This window comes from Mirounga leonina, unplaced genomic scaffold (assembly GCF_011800145.1).
Source record: "Mirounga leonina isolate KUSES-001 unplaced genomic scaffold, KU_Mleo_1.0 Mir_176, whole genome shotgun sequence".
NCBI lineage: Eukaryota > Metazoa > Chordata > Mammalia > Carnivora > Phocidae > Mirounga > Mirounga leonina.
Window position 1 is genome coordinate 43,388,430 of NW_023270454.1, and position 16,987 is coordinate 43,405,416.

The following is a 16,987-nucleotide window of genomic DNA, read 5'->3' on the forward strand; positions in this document are numbered from 1 at the left end:
TTTTTAATTTCAAATAGGCTCAACGTATAACATGGGGCTCAGGGGCGTCTGGGTGGCTCAGTCGTTAGGTGTCTGCCTTCGGCTCAGGTCATGATCCCAGGGTCCTGGGATCGAGGCCCGCATCGGGCTCCCTGCTCGGCGGGAAGCCTGCTTCTCCCTCTCCCTCTCCCCCTGCTTGTGTTCCCTCTCTTGCTGTGTCTGTCAAATAAATAAATAAATAAAATCTTTAAAAAAAAAATAACATGGGGCTCAAACTCATGACCCTGAGATCCAGAGTGACACACTCTACTGACTGAGCCAGCCAGGTGCCCCAAATTATACACTTGAAACAGATGCAATTTATTGTAGGTGAATTATGCTTCAATAAAGTTGATTTACAAAAAATATAAATAAAAGTTTATCCAGTGGTGTTACCGAGAGCTCCTGAGTGTGCATCCACTATTCTGATGTTGTCAGAGCTGTCTTGCTTCTGCTGGGGAAGCCACCAGCGTTGAGGCTAACTAGGAACTCATATCCCTCCCCATTCTGATTCTGCTGAAACCGCTCCCAACAGTTCTGGAACCCACAACCCGAACCAGAAGTGTGGTAGCTTCCCTCCTCCTCCTGCCTTCCAATCTCCTTGGCAGAACCTCACATAAGCCAGCTGGCAAAGGAGTCTGGGAAATGCAGTGCCCAGCCTTCTAGCTCCCCATGAACCAGGAGAGGGCAGGAGGGGCGCAGAGTACCTACAAGCTACTTCTGGCACATAGCTTATCATTGTCCATATCCGAAGCTACAGTCCAATCCACATGCCTTGACATGATGACACCTAGTCATGCTGGTTCCCCTGAAAGGAATACCATTTTCCCTCCTCCCCATACTTCCCAGTACCAGTTAGATCTCACCACTGGTTTACCTGTGACCTACTTCATGAACCCCTTTGGTTACCCAGTTGGAGGCAAAATTCTCCCCACCCCTCTGTTTCTTGAGCATTTTATTTGTACCACCCACCTGTAGCATATATCACCTTGGATTAAACTTATGTAGGTAGTCTGATCTCTTTTACTAGATCAAATTCAACTTAAAGGTAGAGTCTGTTTTAGTTCATCTTTATTTCCTCCACAGCTCATCTCCAGTATGGGTGCCTACCTAATGAAGTGTTCAGTAAATACCCATTGAATAAAAGAGTGATTAAATAAATTAATGAATGAATAAATGAAGTCTATAGATAATTTTATACAACTGTAAAAATGGGTAAGTCTGTATATTTGCCTCTCTCTCTAAATCTATCTAGCAGCTTGCCCTTTTTTTTACTTTTTTTCATTCCAATTCACATTTATTGAGAGCCTTCCATATATCAGATACTGCGCTTAATGCTTAAGGTTTTCTGTAGGTATTACTAGTTGGGAATTGTAAAATAGCTATTAATAATGTTAATAAATGTTCACTAGGTTTTGCATCCCTTCCTGCACAAACTAATATAAAACTATCGCAAGTCACATTGTCCCTTCTTTTGGCACTTAGTGAGGAATTACTCAATGAATGAACTGTTAATGAAATCCATAAGGAGTTTGAGCAACTGGACGAAATCATTTCGCTCCTGGGTGAAGTGTCACAAGGAAAGAAAGCCAGTGATGATGAGATAAAAGCAAAGTGAAATCATAGTGATGTGATCTTACTTCGTATTTATATACGAAGCTTATGCTTCCTGGGAATTCTCCCTCACCAAGTCCACATAAAAATAATGCTTTAGGGGCGCCTGGGTGGCTCAGTCGTTAAGCGTCTGCCTTCGGCTCAGGTCATGATCCCGGGGTCCTGGGATCAAGTCCCGCATCGGGCTCCCTGCTCCGCGGGAAGCCTGCTTCTCCCTCTCCCACTCCCCCTGCTTGTGTTCCCTCTCTCGGTGTCTCTCTCTGTCTCTGTCAAATAAATAAATAAAATCTTTAAAAAGGAAATAATGCTTTAAACCTTCCCATCTGAGAGGGAAGAAAGGACTTTTCTGATTTGATCTCAACATGCATATATTTATATCATTATGGAGCAAGATCTTAAAAAGGCAAAAGCGCTGATTGTATCTGAACAATTTCGAAGTCACTTAGCCAGATGGAAAAACTTATATTGTAGCCCTGGGATGCTTAGTTCCCAAAGGTGGCCAAGTGTTGTCTGTAAGAACAGCTTAGCCGTCACATAAAAATCCGGCAGCTCTGCCGTTCCAGAATGGCATGGTTGTCAATATCATGGGCTCGGGTGAGGATTCCATTTCTGCCCCCTTTCTGTGCACTTGATTTTGGACAAGTTGGCTTCACCCGTAAAATGTGTAGCAGTCGTTGGGCACCTACTTCAGAATGTCACTGTGAGGCATGTAGGAAGGAGATAATACATTGGAGCTGTCGTTATTAATATTATTGCCCAGCCTCTGAGGAAAGTGGCCCTCAGGCCTGCCGTTCTCACAACAGAAGCCCCTCCTGAGAGGGAAAATTTAAACCAAATCAGAAGTTTATCTCCTCAGAAATTCTTGTTAGGCAAAAGAGATAAGGCAAGGAATCCCTGCGAAAGGAACCTGTTTCCTTATTGAAAACACTGCATCTGAAGTCGGATTAACTTACCCACTAAGATTATGACAGGGAGTACGTAGGCAGTGCCCCAGCCTCAAGAAAGCTCACTTCTGGGAAGAGATGAAAAGATAATGTTGTAAGCCAGCCAGTCTGGTTGAGCCCCCCTCCTATGGTGCCCTTGCATCATACAGGGGTGATTGGGAATGATGTCTTATTTTCAAGAAGAGAAACATTGGTAGCAGTGGACGGAAGGGTGCCATTTTTCTTTGAAACCTTATTTTTCAAGTACATGGGAAAAAATAAGCTTTTATGTGATGCAGAGCAGCTCCCAGCATGTAACACCAGACCTCCTGGAGAATCAGGACACCTGGGGGATTATATTCATCACCATCTTACTTTCTCTGAGCACAGAGAACACTTACTCTGAGGGCAGGGTTTGTTAATTCTTAACAGAGGAGGACTTACTCCAGCCTGCAGCTGTTCTGTACCTTCTTTCGGAAGACAGGCAGCAAATATCAAAGCTCATCTGGGAGGGATAATGTTCTGCTTTAGCTTTTTTTTTTTTTTTAGGATTTTATTTATTTATTCATGAGAGACAGAGAGAGAGAGAGAGAGAGAGAGAGAGGCAGAGGGAGAAGCAGGCTCCCAAGGAGCAGGGAGCCCGATGCGGGACTCGATCCCAGGACCCTGGGATCATGACCTGAGCCGAAGGCAGACGCTTAACCATCTGGGCCACCCAGGCGCCCTCTGCTTTAGCTTTGAATAACCACCATAAAGAATCAAGTAGGAAAGCAGTGACTTCATATGAAAAGTGTCATGTCAAATTAATAGAACAGATAGTCAGTGAAATGTAAAACAAAAAATACATTAAAAAGAAAGGCAAGCCACTCTTATTGCATACAGCAGTGTGTCCTCCAAGTCACCCAGGGTGCGAAATCTCTTCAGTGAATGGTTCTTAGCCTTTTTGTGGTTCTGCGAGAATCTAGTGAAAGCAATCCTCTTACCAGAAAAATGTATATATCCATATAAGCATATAAGCACGTATGGAATTTTAGGTACCTGGATGCCCCTGCAAGTCCGCTAATCCTCAGGTTAAGAATCTCACCTCAAAAGTATAGATATGGTCAAGTTCATGGACCCTGGAGTCCGATCTAGGTTCAAATTCTACTTCCAAGTCTTACTTGGAGTGTAAGCTCAGGAGGTTTTTAACTTTTCTTTTTTTTTTTTTTTTTTTTAAGATTTTATTTATTTATTTGAGAGAGAGAGAATGAGAGAGAGCGAGTACATGAGAGGGGGGAGGGTCAGAGGGAGAAGCAGACTCCCCCTGAGCAGGGAGCCCGATGCGGGACTCGATCCCGGTACTCCAGGACCATGACCTGAGCCGAAGGCAGTCGCTTAACCAACTGAGCCACCCAGGTGCCCCGAAACTAGAAATAATACTATATCATAGGTTGATTTTGAATATTAAATTAGACAATCTGTTTAAATACTTAGTGTAATCCCGGGTATGTACCAAGTACTCAATAAGCATTAAGATTGTTATTAGCTAATAAAATAACAAAACTTGAGCCCTACATGGCCAGAGAGGAACTTCAGTTCAATTTCAGTGCTACAGACATCTGCCAAGTGCCTATTTCTGAAGGAGCATGGTGGGATTCTGAAATGGGAATGTTGACAAGGGCCAGGGAAGGGCCAGGGATGGGCCAGGTATGCCCAACACTGGATGAGGCAGATCTCAGGGTCTTCTATTCTCAGGAGGGAACTTGGTCATCCGGGCACACTTTATACCACAGCAGAACTACAACTGCAATGCCCATTTCACAAAGGGAAACTGAGTCTTTAGGTAACTTTCTTATATATTAAGAAAGAGATAAACCAAAGATATTAATAATTTATGGATTAAATGGAATAAATCCCAACACTAAGAATTTTTTGGTTAACCATGCTGAGGCTACTGCTGGATTTTACTTACAATTAAGTATGGAAATGTATGAAAGCAGTAGGTAATGGGTCAAGAAAATAGGTTACAAAGCTCCATTTAAAATGGAGTATTTTCTGCCCACCATCTCATCAGATGCCCATTAATGCTGTGATAAAGACACTCAAAACTGTGAATTAGATGACAGGGTTAGCCTTAAAACCCACCCAACCAAATCAGTAATACTCACAGTACTTCATTTCCTTGGGTATGGATTGTTAATTGTGAGTCAGTGCCTATAAAGAAGGTAAAACCGAGTATGTTTAAAAGCAAAGAAGGAAATGAATCAATGGCACAGTATTCTCTGGCCATTTTCAGGCTCTTTTGGGACTTGCCCTCCTCTGGTGTTCTTCTGCCCCCCCCAAATATGAGGTTTCAATTGATATTATCTACGTGGGCCAAGTACCACGAACCAGGGCAGCAGACTGTTGGACAGCTGTGGGGACCCAGAGCCTCTTTGCCTTGAGCTACTCAGGGCAGCCCTTACTCTGTTCCCCTCAATGATTTCATCCTGGGAATTGGGCATATATTGCCAGATATTTCTTTTTCCAAGACAAATTTCAAATCTAAATGTGTACGTAAAATATCCTGACATTTAAATATTGGTAACTAATTCATACTTTAAAAGAAAACATGGTGCAGGCCAGACAAATCATGTTGGCGGCATGAGTTTGAGTCTTTGGCAGTAGGTTTCGGTGTTCTGTGGAGCTCTGCCCCTGGTGTTTTCTCTATAATCTTTTGCTGAAAACACCTCATCTACTCTCCTGGTTTCAAACTGCTGAAGCCTCTCACTTCATGTATTGTCCTCCAGACTCCAGTATCTAGCTGCCGACCCCACATCTCCCTTTGCGCATCTCACGGGCGTCTCAAACATGGCGCACGCACAACTGAACTTTTTTTTTTTTTAAGATTTTTTTATTTATTTGACAGAGAGAGAGAGAGATAGCGAGAGCAGGAACACAAGCAGGGGGAGTGGGAGAGGGAGAAGCAGGCTTCCCGCCGAGCAGGGAGCCCAATGCAGGGCTCGATCCCAGGACCCCCGGATCATGACCTGAGCTGAAGGCAGCTGCTTAACGACTGAGCCACCCAGGTGCCCACAACTGAACTCTTGATCTCTCCCCACCAGTTCATCTTCCAGTTCCTCCTGCCCAGTAAATGGTACCTGTATTGCTCAAGAAATGTGGGGGTCATCCTCTACTTTCTCCTCTCTTGCTGCCCTTGCCCAGCCCATCACCTTTCGGTATATCCTCCTTCTAAAATATTTCTTCAGTGTGTTTCCTTAGCTCCATCCCTGCTGCCGTACTGAGCCATCATCACATTTCATCTTTTTGGCTGCAGTGGTTCCCCCCAGATTCCCTCCACCCTTTGTCCTACTGATCTGTTCTTCACTTAACAGCAAGAGTGAACTTTTAAAATATTAAGTGGATCCTATCACTCTTTGTTTCCGTTCTCTCCATGTCTTTACAATGCATGAAAACCAGGAGAAGAAAGTATGTCAAGTAGGTATAATAGTACTGCATCCAGTGGACTGTGAGTATTTTTTTTTTCATCTGTAAAACAGGAGTCAAGATACCTACATCAAAGGGTTGTTGTGAGGATTCAGTAAAGGCCAGTGTTATTTCTGCATTCCTTTTATATCAGCTTTTGCAGGGAAGGAGGTAACATTCGGTGAACATTTATATTGTTAATAGCTACTTCACACTCCCCAATTAGTACCACCTACAGAGAACCTTCTAAATGTTTTAGTGAGAGTGGGTTTCATTTGTATTATTGTGGCCTCAAAGTAAAACATCTGCCTTAATTAAAAGATAAAGCCCTGCTTTTAAAAATTATGGAGCAAACGAAGTTCAATTAAAAACACAGGACAGAGTAAAAAAATAACTTCAAATGTCTTCAGATCATTTTTTTTTTAAGTTTTGAAATGGAAAATGATTAGATGCTATGCTTGATGCAATGCTACATCGTAAAAACTGAACCACTTTTTGGCAAGTATCTGATTTCATTGATTCGAATTCATCTTTGCCTGGAGCTGTGCGGGACGGTCAGTTTCCAAACTAGCATCATGAATTCAGCAGCCATAGTTCCATCAGTCCCCATGGCCTTTCTTTCTTTCGATTCACAAGGTCCAACTTAGAAAACACCACAGTGAGAATGAGTCCATAGAATCTGCTGAGGCCAGTGGCTTGAAAAGCCAGGAGTGAAGGTGAGAACCTGCCAGTGCAGGTACATGGAGCTGTCTTTATAGAACTCTGACTAATCAGCCCTTCATGTGGGCCGCCTTTAGTTTTTCTTCTAACTAGATATTTATGAAAGGCATAGAACCACTCCATGATGAGCTCCTTGGTTGACTGACAGTATAACTGTGAGCTGAAAATTTTCGCTGCTCATGAGCTGAATTAGTTCATGGACCATTGTGGGAAAAAAAAAATAGAGATTATATCTCTATAATATAACCCTCATTTTTTATCTCCAGGAATAAGAATAATTCAGCTTTCACTACACCTCAAATAGTGAATTCTCCCATTTAGTATATACTTGTATTAAATATACAACAAACAGACCCTTTTGTATTAAGAAAAGACTGTTTTCAAGAACAAACAATAATTTGGAGGGTTGTGCAAAAAGAAAGGCTTATAACTTTGTTCCTCAGTGGGAGTTCTAGTAAATATTCATTGCGAAAGCAGCGTGTAGCAGCACCGTGCTAGGGTGACATCAACATATGCAGGTACAAACTGTAACAACTGGAAAGGACTCTGAGATACCCAGTCCAGACTCATTTTATAGACAACGAAACTTTAGCCCTAGAGGACAGAGTGACTTAGACAAAGTAACATGTGTAGTTATATAGCTGAGACTAGAATACAGTCTCATGAAGTGAAATGGGTTCCCAGTTCTCGTGCATATAATTTTAATTATATCTATTTCTCCTTGTAGAAGTGATGCTTTAGGAGAGTGCTGAGGGAAACGAGTAGACTGAACATATGAAACTACTTCCAGCCTCTCCTAAAACCCCACATAAACTATAGCAAAGGGATTTTGTAAGGTGTAGACCAACATGGCCAGGGAAAAGGTAAAAAGACAATAACAAGATCTGGGCAACTGGAAAAAAATGGATGAAGGGCCAGGGACTTTGTGGATCTGAGAAACAGAGCGAGCTCCTGTGTCCAGCTGTGCAGGTTGTGCACTGTCCCAATCTAGTGGACACTGCTTACCCCGACTCCAAAGTGAAGGCTTTCTCTGGAGTGGTGCTGAGCATAGCCTGCACAGCAGCAAGCCAGGGCCCTGCGGAGAAAACAAATGCAAAGCAGCCATGAGGGAAGGGAGAACCATCCCAGTTTGCAAAAAGAATTCCCCAGAAGTCAGAGATTGAAAGTGCCAGACGGCTCTGGAGCAGAGGAAGTGCGTGCGCACAATTAAAATAAATAAATTAAAAATGGGCTACAGGTACGGACACAGACGTAGTGCAGACGTAGTTATAAATATAGGTCTAGACACACGTACTCGCCAGCCGAGTATGTACTTTGTTGAGAGGTGTGGGGCAGGGATCCAATTTTGCCTTTTTTTCCCTAAATGACTAGTTTTATTTTTTGTGGAGCGCCCCCGTTTTCAAATACTAAATACCTCTATCTGCCAAGAGCTGCTTCCAGAGTCTTATTCTAGCCATTGATCTGTTTCTGTGAACCTCATGCATTTATGGGCCTAGGAAACCTAGTAGAGCTCAGTCTTTAGGTTGGATATAGCCCTGTGAAACAGCCCATTTCTCTCAAGCTGATTCTTTTTTTTTTTTTTTAAGATTTTATTTATTTGTTTGACAGAGAGAGAGAGACAGCTAGAGAGGGAACACAAGCAGGGGGAGCGGGAGAAGCAGGCTCCCGGCTGAGCAGGGAGCCCGATGTGGGGCTCGATCCCAGGACCCCGAGATCATGACCTGAGCCGAAGGCAGACGCTTAATGACTGAGCCACCCAGGCGCCCCTCAAGCTGATTCTTAAGGCCATAACTCTGTGTTAGTTCTGTTTGTTTCCTTTTAAGCATCTTAAGAATTCACTGTCTTGGGCTCCCTGCTCGGCAGGGAGTCTGCTTCTCCCTCTGACCCTCCCCCCTCTCATGTGCTCTCTCTCATTCTCTCTCTCTCAAATAAATAAATAAAAAATCTTTAAAAAAAAGAATTCACTGTCTTTTCACATAAAAAAATGCTCAGCATCACTCAGCATCAGGGAAATACAAATCCAAACCACGAGATACCACCACACACCAGTCAGAATGGCTATAATTAACAACTCAGGAAACAACAGATGTTAGCAAGGATGTGAAGAAAGGACAACCTTCTTACACTGTTGGTGGAAATGCAAGCTGGTGCAGCCACTCTGGAAGACAGTATGGAGGTTGCTCAAAAAGTTAAAAATAGGGGCACCTGGGTGGCTCAGTCATTGAGCGTCTGCCTTTGGCTCAGGTCATGAACCCAGGGTCCTGGGATCAAGCCCCGCATCGGGCTCCCTGCTTAGCAGGAAGCCTGCTTCTCCCTCTCCCACTCCCCCTGCTTGTGTTCCCTCTCTCGCTATGTCTCTCTCTGACAAATAAATAAATAAAATCTTTAAAAAAAAAAAAAAGTTAAAAATAGAGCTACCCTATGACCCAGCAATTGCACTACTGGGTATTTATCCAAAGGATACAACATAGTGATTCGAAGGAGCACCTGCACCCCAATGTTTATAGCAGCAGTATCCACAATAGCCAAACTGTGGAAGGAGCCCAGATGTCCATTGACAGGTGAATGGATAAAGAAGATGTGGTGTATATATATAATGGAATACTACTCAGCCATCAAAAAGAATGAAATCTTGCCATTTGCAATGATGTGGATGGAACTAGAGGGTATTAGGCTAAGCAAAATAAGTCAGTCAGTGAAAGACAATTATATGATTTCACTCAAATGTCGAATTTAAGAAACAAAACAGATGAACATAGCAGACAGGAAGGGGAAAAAAGATGAAAACAGGGAGATAAACCATAAGAGACTCTTAACTGTAGGAAACAAACAGGGTTGCTGGAGGGGAGTTGGGTGGAGGGATGGGGTAACAGGATAATGGGCATTAAGGAGGGCACTTGATGTAATGAGCACTGGGTGTTATATGTAATTGATGAATCACTAAATTATCTCTGAAACTAATAATACTGTATGTTAAGTAAACTGAATTTAAACTTAAAAAAAGAATTTACATCTTTCATAAAACTCATATATGCTCTTTAACTCTTTAACTGTACCTCAACAGGAAATAAATTATATCAGTGATTATCAGAGCAAAAGTATTATAACCACCAGCTTCTTCAGTACTTCGACATTTTGCCGGTCTTCTAATTACGTGTTTCTTCAACAGGATAATGGGACATGCAAGGTCTTTTGGTTTTAAAGCTGCCTTTTATGCAGCTGAGCACCTCAGTCTCCCTTCAGAGTCCCTGGCTTGACCTTGCATTCCAGTCATATTTAAATGTGATCTAATGTCCATCTGTACAAGGCTCCCTATCATGCTCAGACATAACTATCCATACATACTATTGCTAGTGCTAAGAGATGCTTCCTTCTTAATCATCTGGCTAGAATGCGAGTTCTCCTTGAGGACTCAGTGTAGACGTTACACCCGATGGGAAGCCTTCTGACTCAGGAGTCGGTCACATAGCCCTCTTACCTGCTCCTATAACACCAGCTGCATCTTCCAGCAATCATGCATATCCCACTGTGTTGTGATTGCCTGTCTCATGGTGTGCCTGCCTACTAGACAGTAAGCTCCTTGAAGACAGGAATTGTCTTGCTCTTACCTAGGTCCCTCACATCTAGCCCAGTCCTTTGTACATAGTGGGGACTCACTATGTCTTGAGTGAATAAATGATATTTGTTCATTGCAGAATGTTTGGAAGTAAAACTGAAAAAAAAATTTTTTAAAGAAAATGAATGTAAATCCCAAAACTTGAGACAACTCCGACTAGCATTTTTGGCTTCCTTGCTTCTAGTTAACTTTCTCTTGCTTCTTGTTAATTTTCTCTCTAAGCCTCACTGCATATAAAGCTTTGAACACTTCAGTTTTCACTTAGAAGAATACTGTGAGCATTTTCTTATGTAACTAGAAGTTCTTTGGAAATGTTACTTTAGTTGTTACAGCAAGAAGATTGTGTTCTAGAAGTAACACACTTTCCTCAGGTATTCTATATTGTTGGACTTTGTTACTTGAGGTGTTTTGCTGCTATAAATAATGCTTCAGTGAATATTTTTGCATGGCTATTTCTCTATGATAAAGTCTGGAAATGAAATTACTGAGTGAAAATGGCACGGTTCTACATGCAGTAATATCAAAGTACCTGCCTCAGTGTAATGCTGTGTTTCTTCAAGAGAGAAGTTTTATTAAAAAAAAAAAAAAGTAGCTCATTTTTACCTTATAGTTTATTGGTCATTTATCTTGTATTGCTCTCTAATAGCAACCTGTGCCCATTTTTCTGGTTAGTTTTTCATACTGATTTCAAAGCTATATGTTGAAAATGCAGCCCTTTGTGAAATGTTCACAAATATTTCAAGTTTGATATATGCCTTTTAATCTTATCTTTCATGTTTTTAATATTTTTTGAATTTTATGCACATTTATCAGTCTGTTCTGTGAATTGCTCAACTGCTTTTCCACATAGAGTTTCTTGCCCTACTTTGATATATTAGATATTTTCCTACTTAGATATATACTTATAAGATATATCTTCTTCTAGCTATATTAGTTTCTTCTTTACATTTAACTTTTTGACCTATTTAGAATTTATTTTGGGCTATCGTGTGAGATAAGGCTCTACCTAGTTTTTGTTTTTGTTTTACAAAATAGCCAATTTTTCTAATACCTTCTCTCGGCCATCAAAGAAATGTTCCTAAAGACAATTGTATTAAAATAACCAGCCTCCAAAAACATAGTTCAGTGTTCACCATGAACTTTGCTTTCTCCTCCCAGGTGAGCAGGAACCAGCTGTAAGCAGTGATTCTGACATCTCGCTGATTATGGCCATGGAAGTTGGACTATCTGATGTAGACCTTTCCACTGACCAAGACTGTGAAGAGGTCAAGTCTTGAAACGGTGACTATAGAACAAAGGGATGGTAGGACCCCAGGGGAAGGAAGGGAGGAGAACCTCAAGAATTGGACCGGCTACACACACCTCCAGAACCACTTGGTAACTCCACGGCGCTCGGCTCAAGAATGGTAATGAAAGCAATATCCAAAGTCATGTTAATCAGGAAGCCGTCTCTCCATCTGTACAACAGTCCACGGCCTTGGCAGCTGAGAAGTCGAAAGCTGATTTTCCCTCCCATGTCCTTGTAGACACACACACTTCAGAAGCTCCTAAAACAGACAGGACACATTTAGGGCTTCTTAGTTTTATTTCCTTTTCTTCCAGGTCTTGTTTTGTTGTTTGGGGAATGTGGTTTGATTTCTTTGGCAGTTTCTTTTTAAAGACTGTGTGCAGTTTACATGATGTCCACCCCTTTGGTTGACTCCAGCTTTTGTAGAGAGTTCTGTTTCGAAGCACCAGTTCCTGCTATGATCAGTTTGTACACGCCATCTCTGAGATGAATGGCCATGACCTCTCAGCATGAAGTGTGCATGGCTTTGGGAAGTGCCTCAGCACCCTGAAATAGTCTAAGGCCAGCTTTCCTTAAGAATCTAAATTCTTTTAAGTGGATCTTAAAGATCCTAGCTGCCAGAGACCCTAGCACTAAGCTCTGACTCTGCTGAGGCTACTAATTATTTACAGCCACATCACGCTGGTTTCCACTTGCCTGGCTCTGTTAATGGCCCACGTGACGTGAGAAAGAAGCTTCATTTTTGCCTGGATCTTAAAGACTTTGACTGAAATTCCAAACTCCGAAGTCCCCCTCCAGGGCTGTAGCGCTGTTCTTCATGACTGACTGTAGGGCTTGTAGCTAGGACTGCAAGCCCAGTTTTAAGACCAGATACCACATGTTCTTCGCAAAAGCAAAAATGTCTGTGGTCTTGGTCTCCCCAAGGCTAGAACAGTCTTTTTTTCCCTCCACAAGTGGCTTCTGCAGGCAATGGAGGCTTCAGAAGAGACCCAATCCTCTGGGAGCCCAGTGTCCAACACAGTGGGGGCTGAGGGAGTGCCAGGGTTTTACCTTAATCCCAACACACTTCTGTTAAACCTCACCAGACCTCAAGGGAGGGCTTAGGGGAATCCTTAGTAGATTGCTTCCCAGGGCTCCCCGAGTACATCTAAATACCAAGTGAGGAGGGACGTGTGATTTGATAAACCACTTGATCTAAAAAGTACAGCATGGGAATTTGCGAACCAAGTTTCTCCTGACGGAGAGAGACAAAGAGGGAGAGGAAAAGAGGCATCCAATCGATACTGAGACCCACTGGCATTTTTAAACTACTTACGTTTTTATTCTTTTTTTGTAACTATGACAGAGATGTGCTATTTTTTCAGTGGGCAATTTTGTAATACATTTAGACTGTCCAGATGCAGAGATGACTAAGGTAGTGAACGGTTTCCCTGGACAATCACGGATCACCTCATCCTCTGTAAGAAGGCGACGCGGCTGCGTGGGTTACTAAGAAGGAGAGCTTTTCTCACTGAGGTATTTACATCTTTGACGAGGCTTTTCCACCTCATTACACTAATACTCATCCAAAAACCAGAGTTGGGCTGTGTCGTAAATCCCCGCTGCCCTGCTGAAACATGCAGTGGATGTCAAGGGAGTGGATGCCAGACTACTGGTTGCTCTTTTTTCACCATCTTTAATGATTTCCTATTTGATGCTTTCTAAGTAGGCAGCAAGGCATGGAAAATGATTACCACCTTCAGAAATTTCACCTCTCTCTGGGAGTCTCACACGTCCTGTAATGAAACCCAGTGTCAGTGTGCGAAGGCAGGCAAGGGGGGCAGGAGTCCTGGGGCTGAGCCACATGTTTGCTGGGCCTCATCTTCTCCCTTCTCCCTCATCTGTGAAATGAAGGAGTTTCACAAGATGATGGCCAAAGCTCCTTCTGGCCTTAAGACTGCTAATGAGCATGGGGCGGGGGGGGGATTCCATGTTTTGGCAAATGGGGATGACATATAGCTGCCTTCCTACCTTAGGGAGGCAGTTCCTCGACACGTAACAGACATTAATGGCTTCTGGGATTCAGCACTCCTATGTTGCTGAGAATGAATATCGACATGATGCAAGGTTGAAGTCCAAGTAAGAGTGGTTTTGTTTTGCCTTGTTTTAAAACCACTGTTAGTCACAGAGTTTGTAATCTCTGGATACCTTCAAATCCTAGTCCTCGGTGTGGGATTCTTCATCTCAAGGTGTTTCTTGTTCTTGGTCAGCATGGGTTACACCATGTGCTCCTTCAGTCAGCTCTACCTGAAGCACATTTGGGTGTTAACTTAGGTCAGATGGAATTAGAAGGATAATCCAACAGCAAAAGAAATACAAATTGTATTCCATACCCAGGAGAGAAAATGCCTTTTGGACTGCATAGTTCTCCATTTGATGAGTGTTGTCTCTTCCTGCCGGTGACCAGGTAAATCAGGAATTGGTTGCCCATGTACGCCTCTGAGGCCTATGACTTTACCCCAAGGAGGTTCTGCTACAAAACCCTTGAGCCTGGGAGGCTCTCCATTTACCAAAGGTTTTTTTCCAGAGGATTTTCCTGTGGCTTTGGTGGTTAAAAAAAAAAAAAAAAAAGTTTAACCAGCATAGAAGGGTTTAAAAGAAATGAAAACCTTCTCCCATAACCTTCTTCACCACCTTCCCCCTACCTCCCAAAGAGGAAATTCTGAGCTGGGAACCCTCTAAAAGTATACGCAAACTTTATGCATATTTACAGATGCACATTTTTCTATAATGAGTGTCCAGACCAGCACTATCCAGTGGAAATATAATGCAAGTCACCCATGTAAATTTTACATTTTCTACTGGCTACATTTTAAAAAGTAAAAAGGAACAGTTCAAAATAATTTTAATAATATATTTAATCTTTTTGTTTCAACATGTAAAAAGTATAAGTGAAATATTTTACATTCTTTTTTGTACTAAGTCCTCTAAACCCATCGTGTGTTTAAGCTCCCAGCATGCCTCACTTTGGACTAGCTACATCTCCAGCTCTGTCTCAACAGCCACATGTGACCCGTGGCTTCCAGCTGGACAGCGCAGGTCCAGAGCTGCTCCAGAATTCTCACAAGATCCCCTGACCCTTGCAAAGAAAAAAAAAAAAAAAGTTAAAACCTAATTACCTCCAGAGAGAACTAGACTCCACCCAAGTTGCCTAATGAGAGGCCCAAAGATCTGTTTATTTTGTAATGGGTAAAAATATTCAGGCCATTCTTTTTGAAATTTCTGCCTGACCTTTCTAACCATACACTGATGTCCATTACTGTTACCATTACTTTGCTGACCAGTTGTTTTTTTTAAAAAGTCACACAAACCATGTTGATTTGGTGCTGAAACAAAATTATCTCCCTCACGTCTAAGACAAACCCTTAGACTGGTATGTGGCACTCAGGAGCCAAAGAGAATTCCATCCAACTTCACCTCAACCATTAGTTCTCCTGCTTCCGGGCTGGCAGAAGGCCTTTTCCCGGTGCCAGTGCCCCCTGGGGATTTGAGGGGGGAAAGTGGGAAGTTACGTACTGACTGCAAATACAAGACTCTGAGTGGCCTCGTTGAGAAGAAGTCTTTGGGGTTGTGACTGCCCAGCCCTATTGGGTGAATCATGACAGCCAACAATCGCCAGCTCTCAACTCAGAAGTCAGCATCCTCTCTCACCCGAAGGCTGTGGGCAAGAAAGGGAGCATTTCCATTCCCTCAGAAGAACTGAGAGTCACCTCTAGGAATTGCCTCTTCCGTGTGGCTGATCCCTTTGAGAAGAACTGAGCCCTGATCATGAATACAGCAGCTAAACATTGATTTAGTCTCCAGGGCTTAGTTACCCCTGAAATATTAACTCCATCACCTAGGCAGGACGAAGGGGAGTTAGAAAAAGGCAGAAAGTGAATAGTGGAGGGGCGCCTGGCTGGCTCAGTCGGTAGAGCATGTGACTCTTGATCTTGGGGGCGTGAGTTCGAGCCCCACATTGGATGTAGAGATTACTTAAAAAAAAAAAAAAATTCTAAAAAAAAAAGAATAGTGGCAAAAGCACCTACCTATTCTCACATCACCTGGTCATGATGGTAACCGTGGAGGCAAATCCCTGTCCAAAGATTGTTTTCAGCATTTCCCTAGTTCTGGACATTCACAGGTCTGGGTTTGGTTATGTCAGAAACCACAATGCCCAATGGCTACTTCAGAAAATGCTGACATCCTTGTGGCCTCCACACCTTCAGAACCAGAAATGGTGATAGATAGCCTAACGTGGGGTTCTTTCTTATTGATGAGTTGTGTTTAGCTGAAAATTCTTGCAGAGCATTAAAAATAATGTTATTTGGCATTTAGTTATCCACTGAATGCATCACCTTGACTGAAAACAAAGAAATCTCATTAAATCAAAACTCTTTCAGAAAATCTGAGACACAGAGTCACATCCTCTGTGGAGCGAGGACCCAGCCCTCTGTGGTCTGGGGCCCCCACAGCAATTTCCAGTAGCATTTTTTATATGCTCTGGCTTAGATTTCTTTCCCTTTTCTCTCTCTCTCTCCTGTGTGTCTCTGTGTGTGTGGCTTTCTCGGACTGCCTGTCTCTTTCTGTACACACACCTACACACATTCTTTTCCCATCTTTCAAGACAAAAAAACCTTGGTGGCTTTGGATCTATAGACTTATCATTATTGTGATTACCATTTATTGTGATTACTGTTACTGGTGTTGGTGTTTTTCTTGTTTTCATTGTGTGGCAATGTCTATATTTGCACTTCTGATGAGGAAAACCAGTCTACTCTAAAGGCAAATTAACTTCCTCCATAATGGAGTTAGTCATGTTTTCACTTCTCCTGGCACGAATTTAATCACAGACCACTATAGCTATTGCCTTTTTTTCAGGCTTCCTTGCCAGAAAAGTCTCCTAGGCAAATAATGGCAAAGTCACAATTCCAGAATGCTGTCGAGATCTGTTATCTTCTTCCTTGAGCATTTGTGACCTTCCTAGTTCACCAGAGGTCCCTGAGATTAGGACTTCTTAGAAAAATGTATGGGCCGGACCGTATCCGATGTCCACGCATGCTTCATAACTCAGCTTCTTAGCACAAGAACTTCCTCTTTGTAAGGGATCTGGGAGGCCATTTTTTCCTTAAGATTGAAAAAGAGACACAAAGAAACCATTCTCCCCAGGTGAGGGACACAGGTGCCTTGTGCAGTGCTGTGTGTCACCGACATATAATTGATGATGGCAGTTAAAAGGAGGTGAGAATACTAGCCTGCAGGAAGTGAGAAAGAGGATGGCCGGATATGAACATGGGCACTCTTCCCAAATGAATGCTCATCTCCTAGGTTTAGAACTGACCCGGT

The 16,987-nt window shown here is 42.6% G+C and overlaps 1 protein-coding gene across 1 annotated transcript in view; it reads left to right on the forward strand.

The window, feature by feature from the left end:
• The window catches only part of RNF150 (ring finger protein 150), a 276,638-nt gene extending 263,300 nt beyond the window's left edge, over positions 1–13,338 (forward strand). The window contains exon 7 of the mRNA XM_035023019.1: positions 11,494–13,338. Coding sequence (XP_034878910.1) covers positions 11,494–11,612 — 119 coding nt within the window. The 3' untranslated portion in view covers positions 11,613–13,338. The remainder of the gene's footprint in view (positions 1–11,493) is intronic.
• Positions 13,339–16,987: the final 3,649 nt, after the last annotated feature.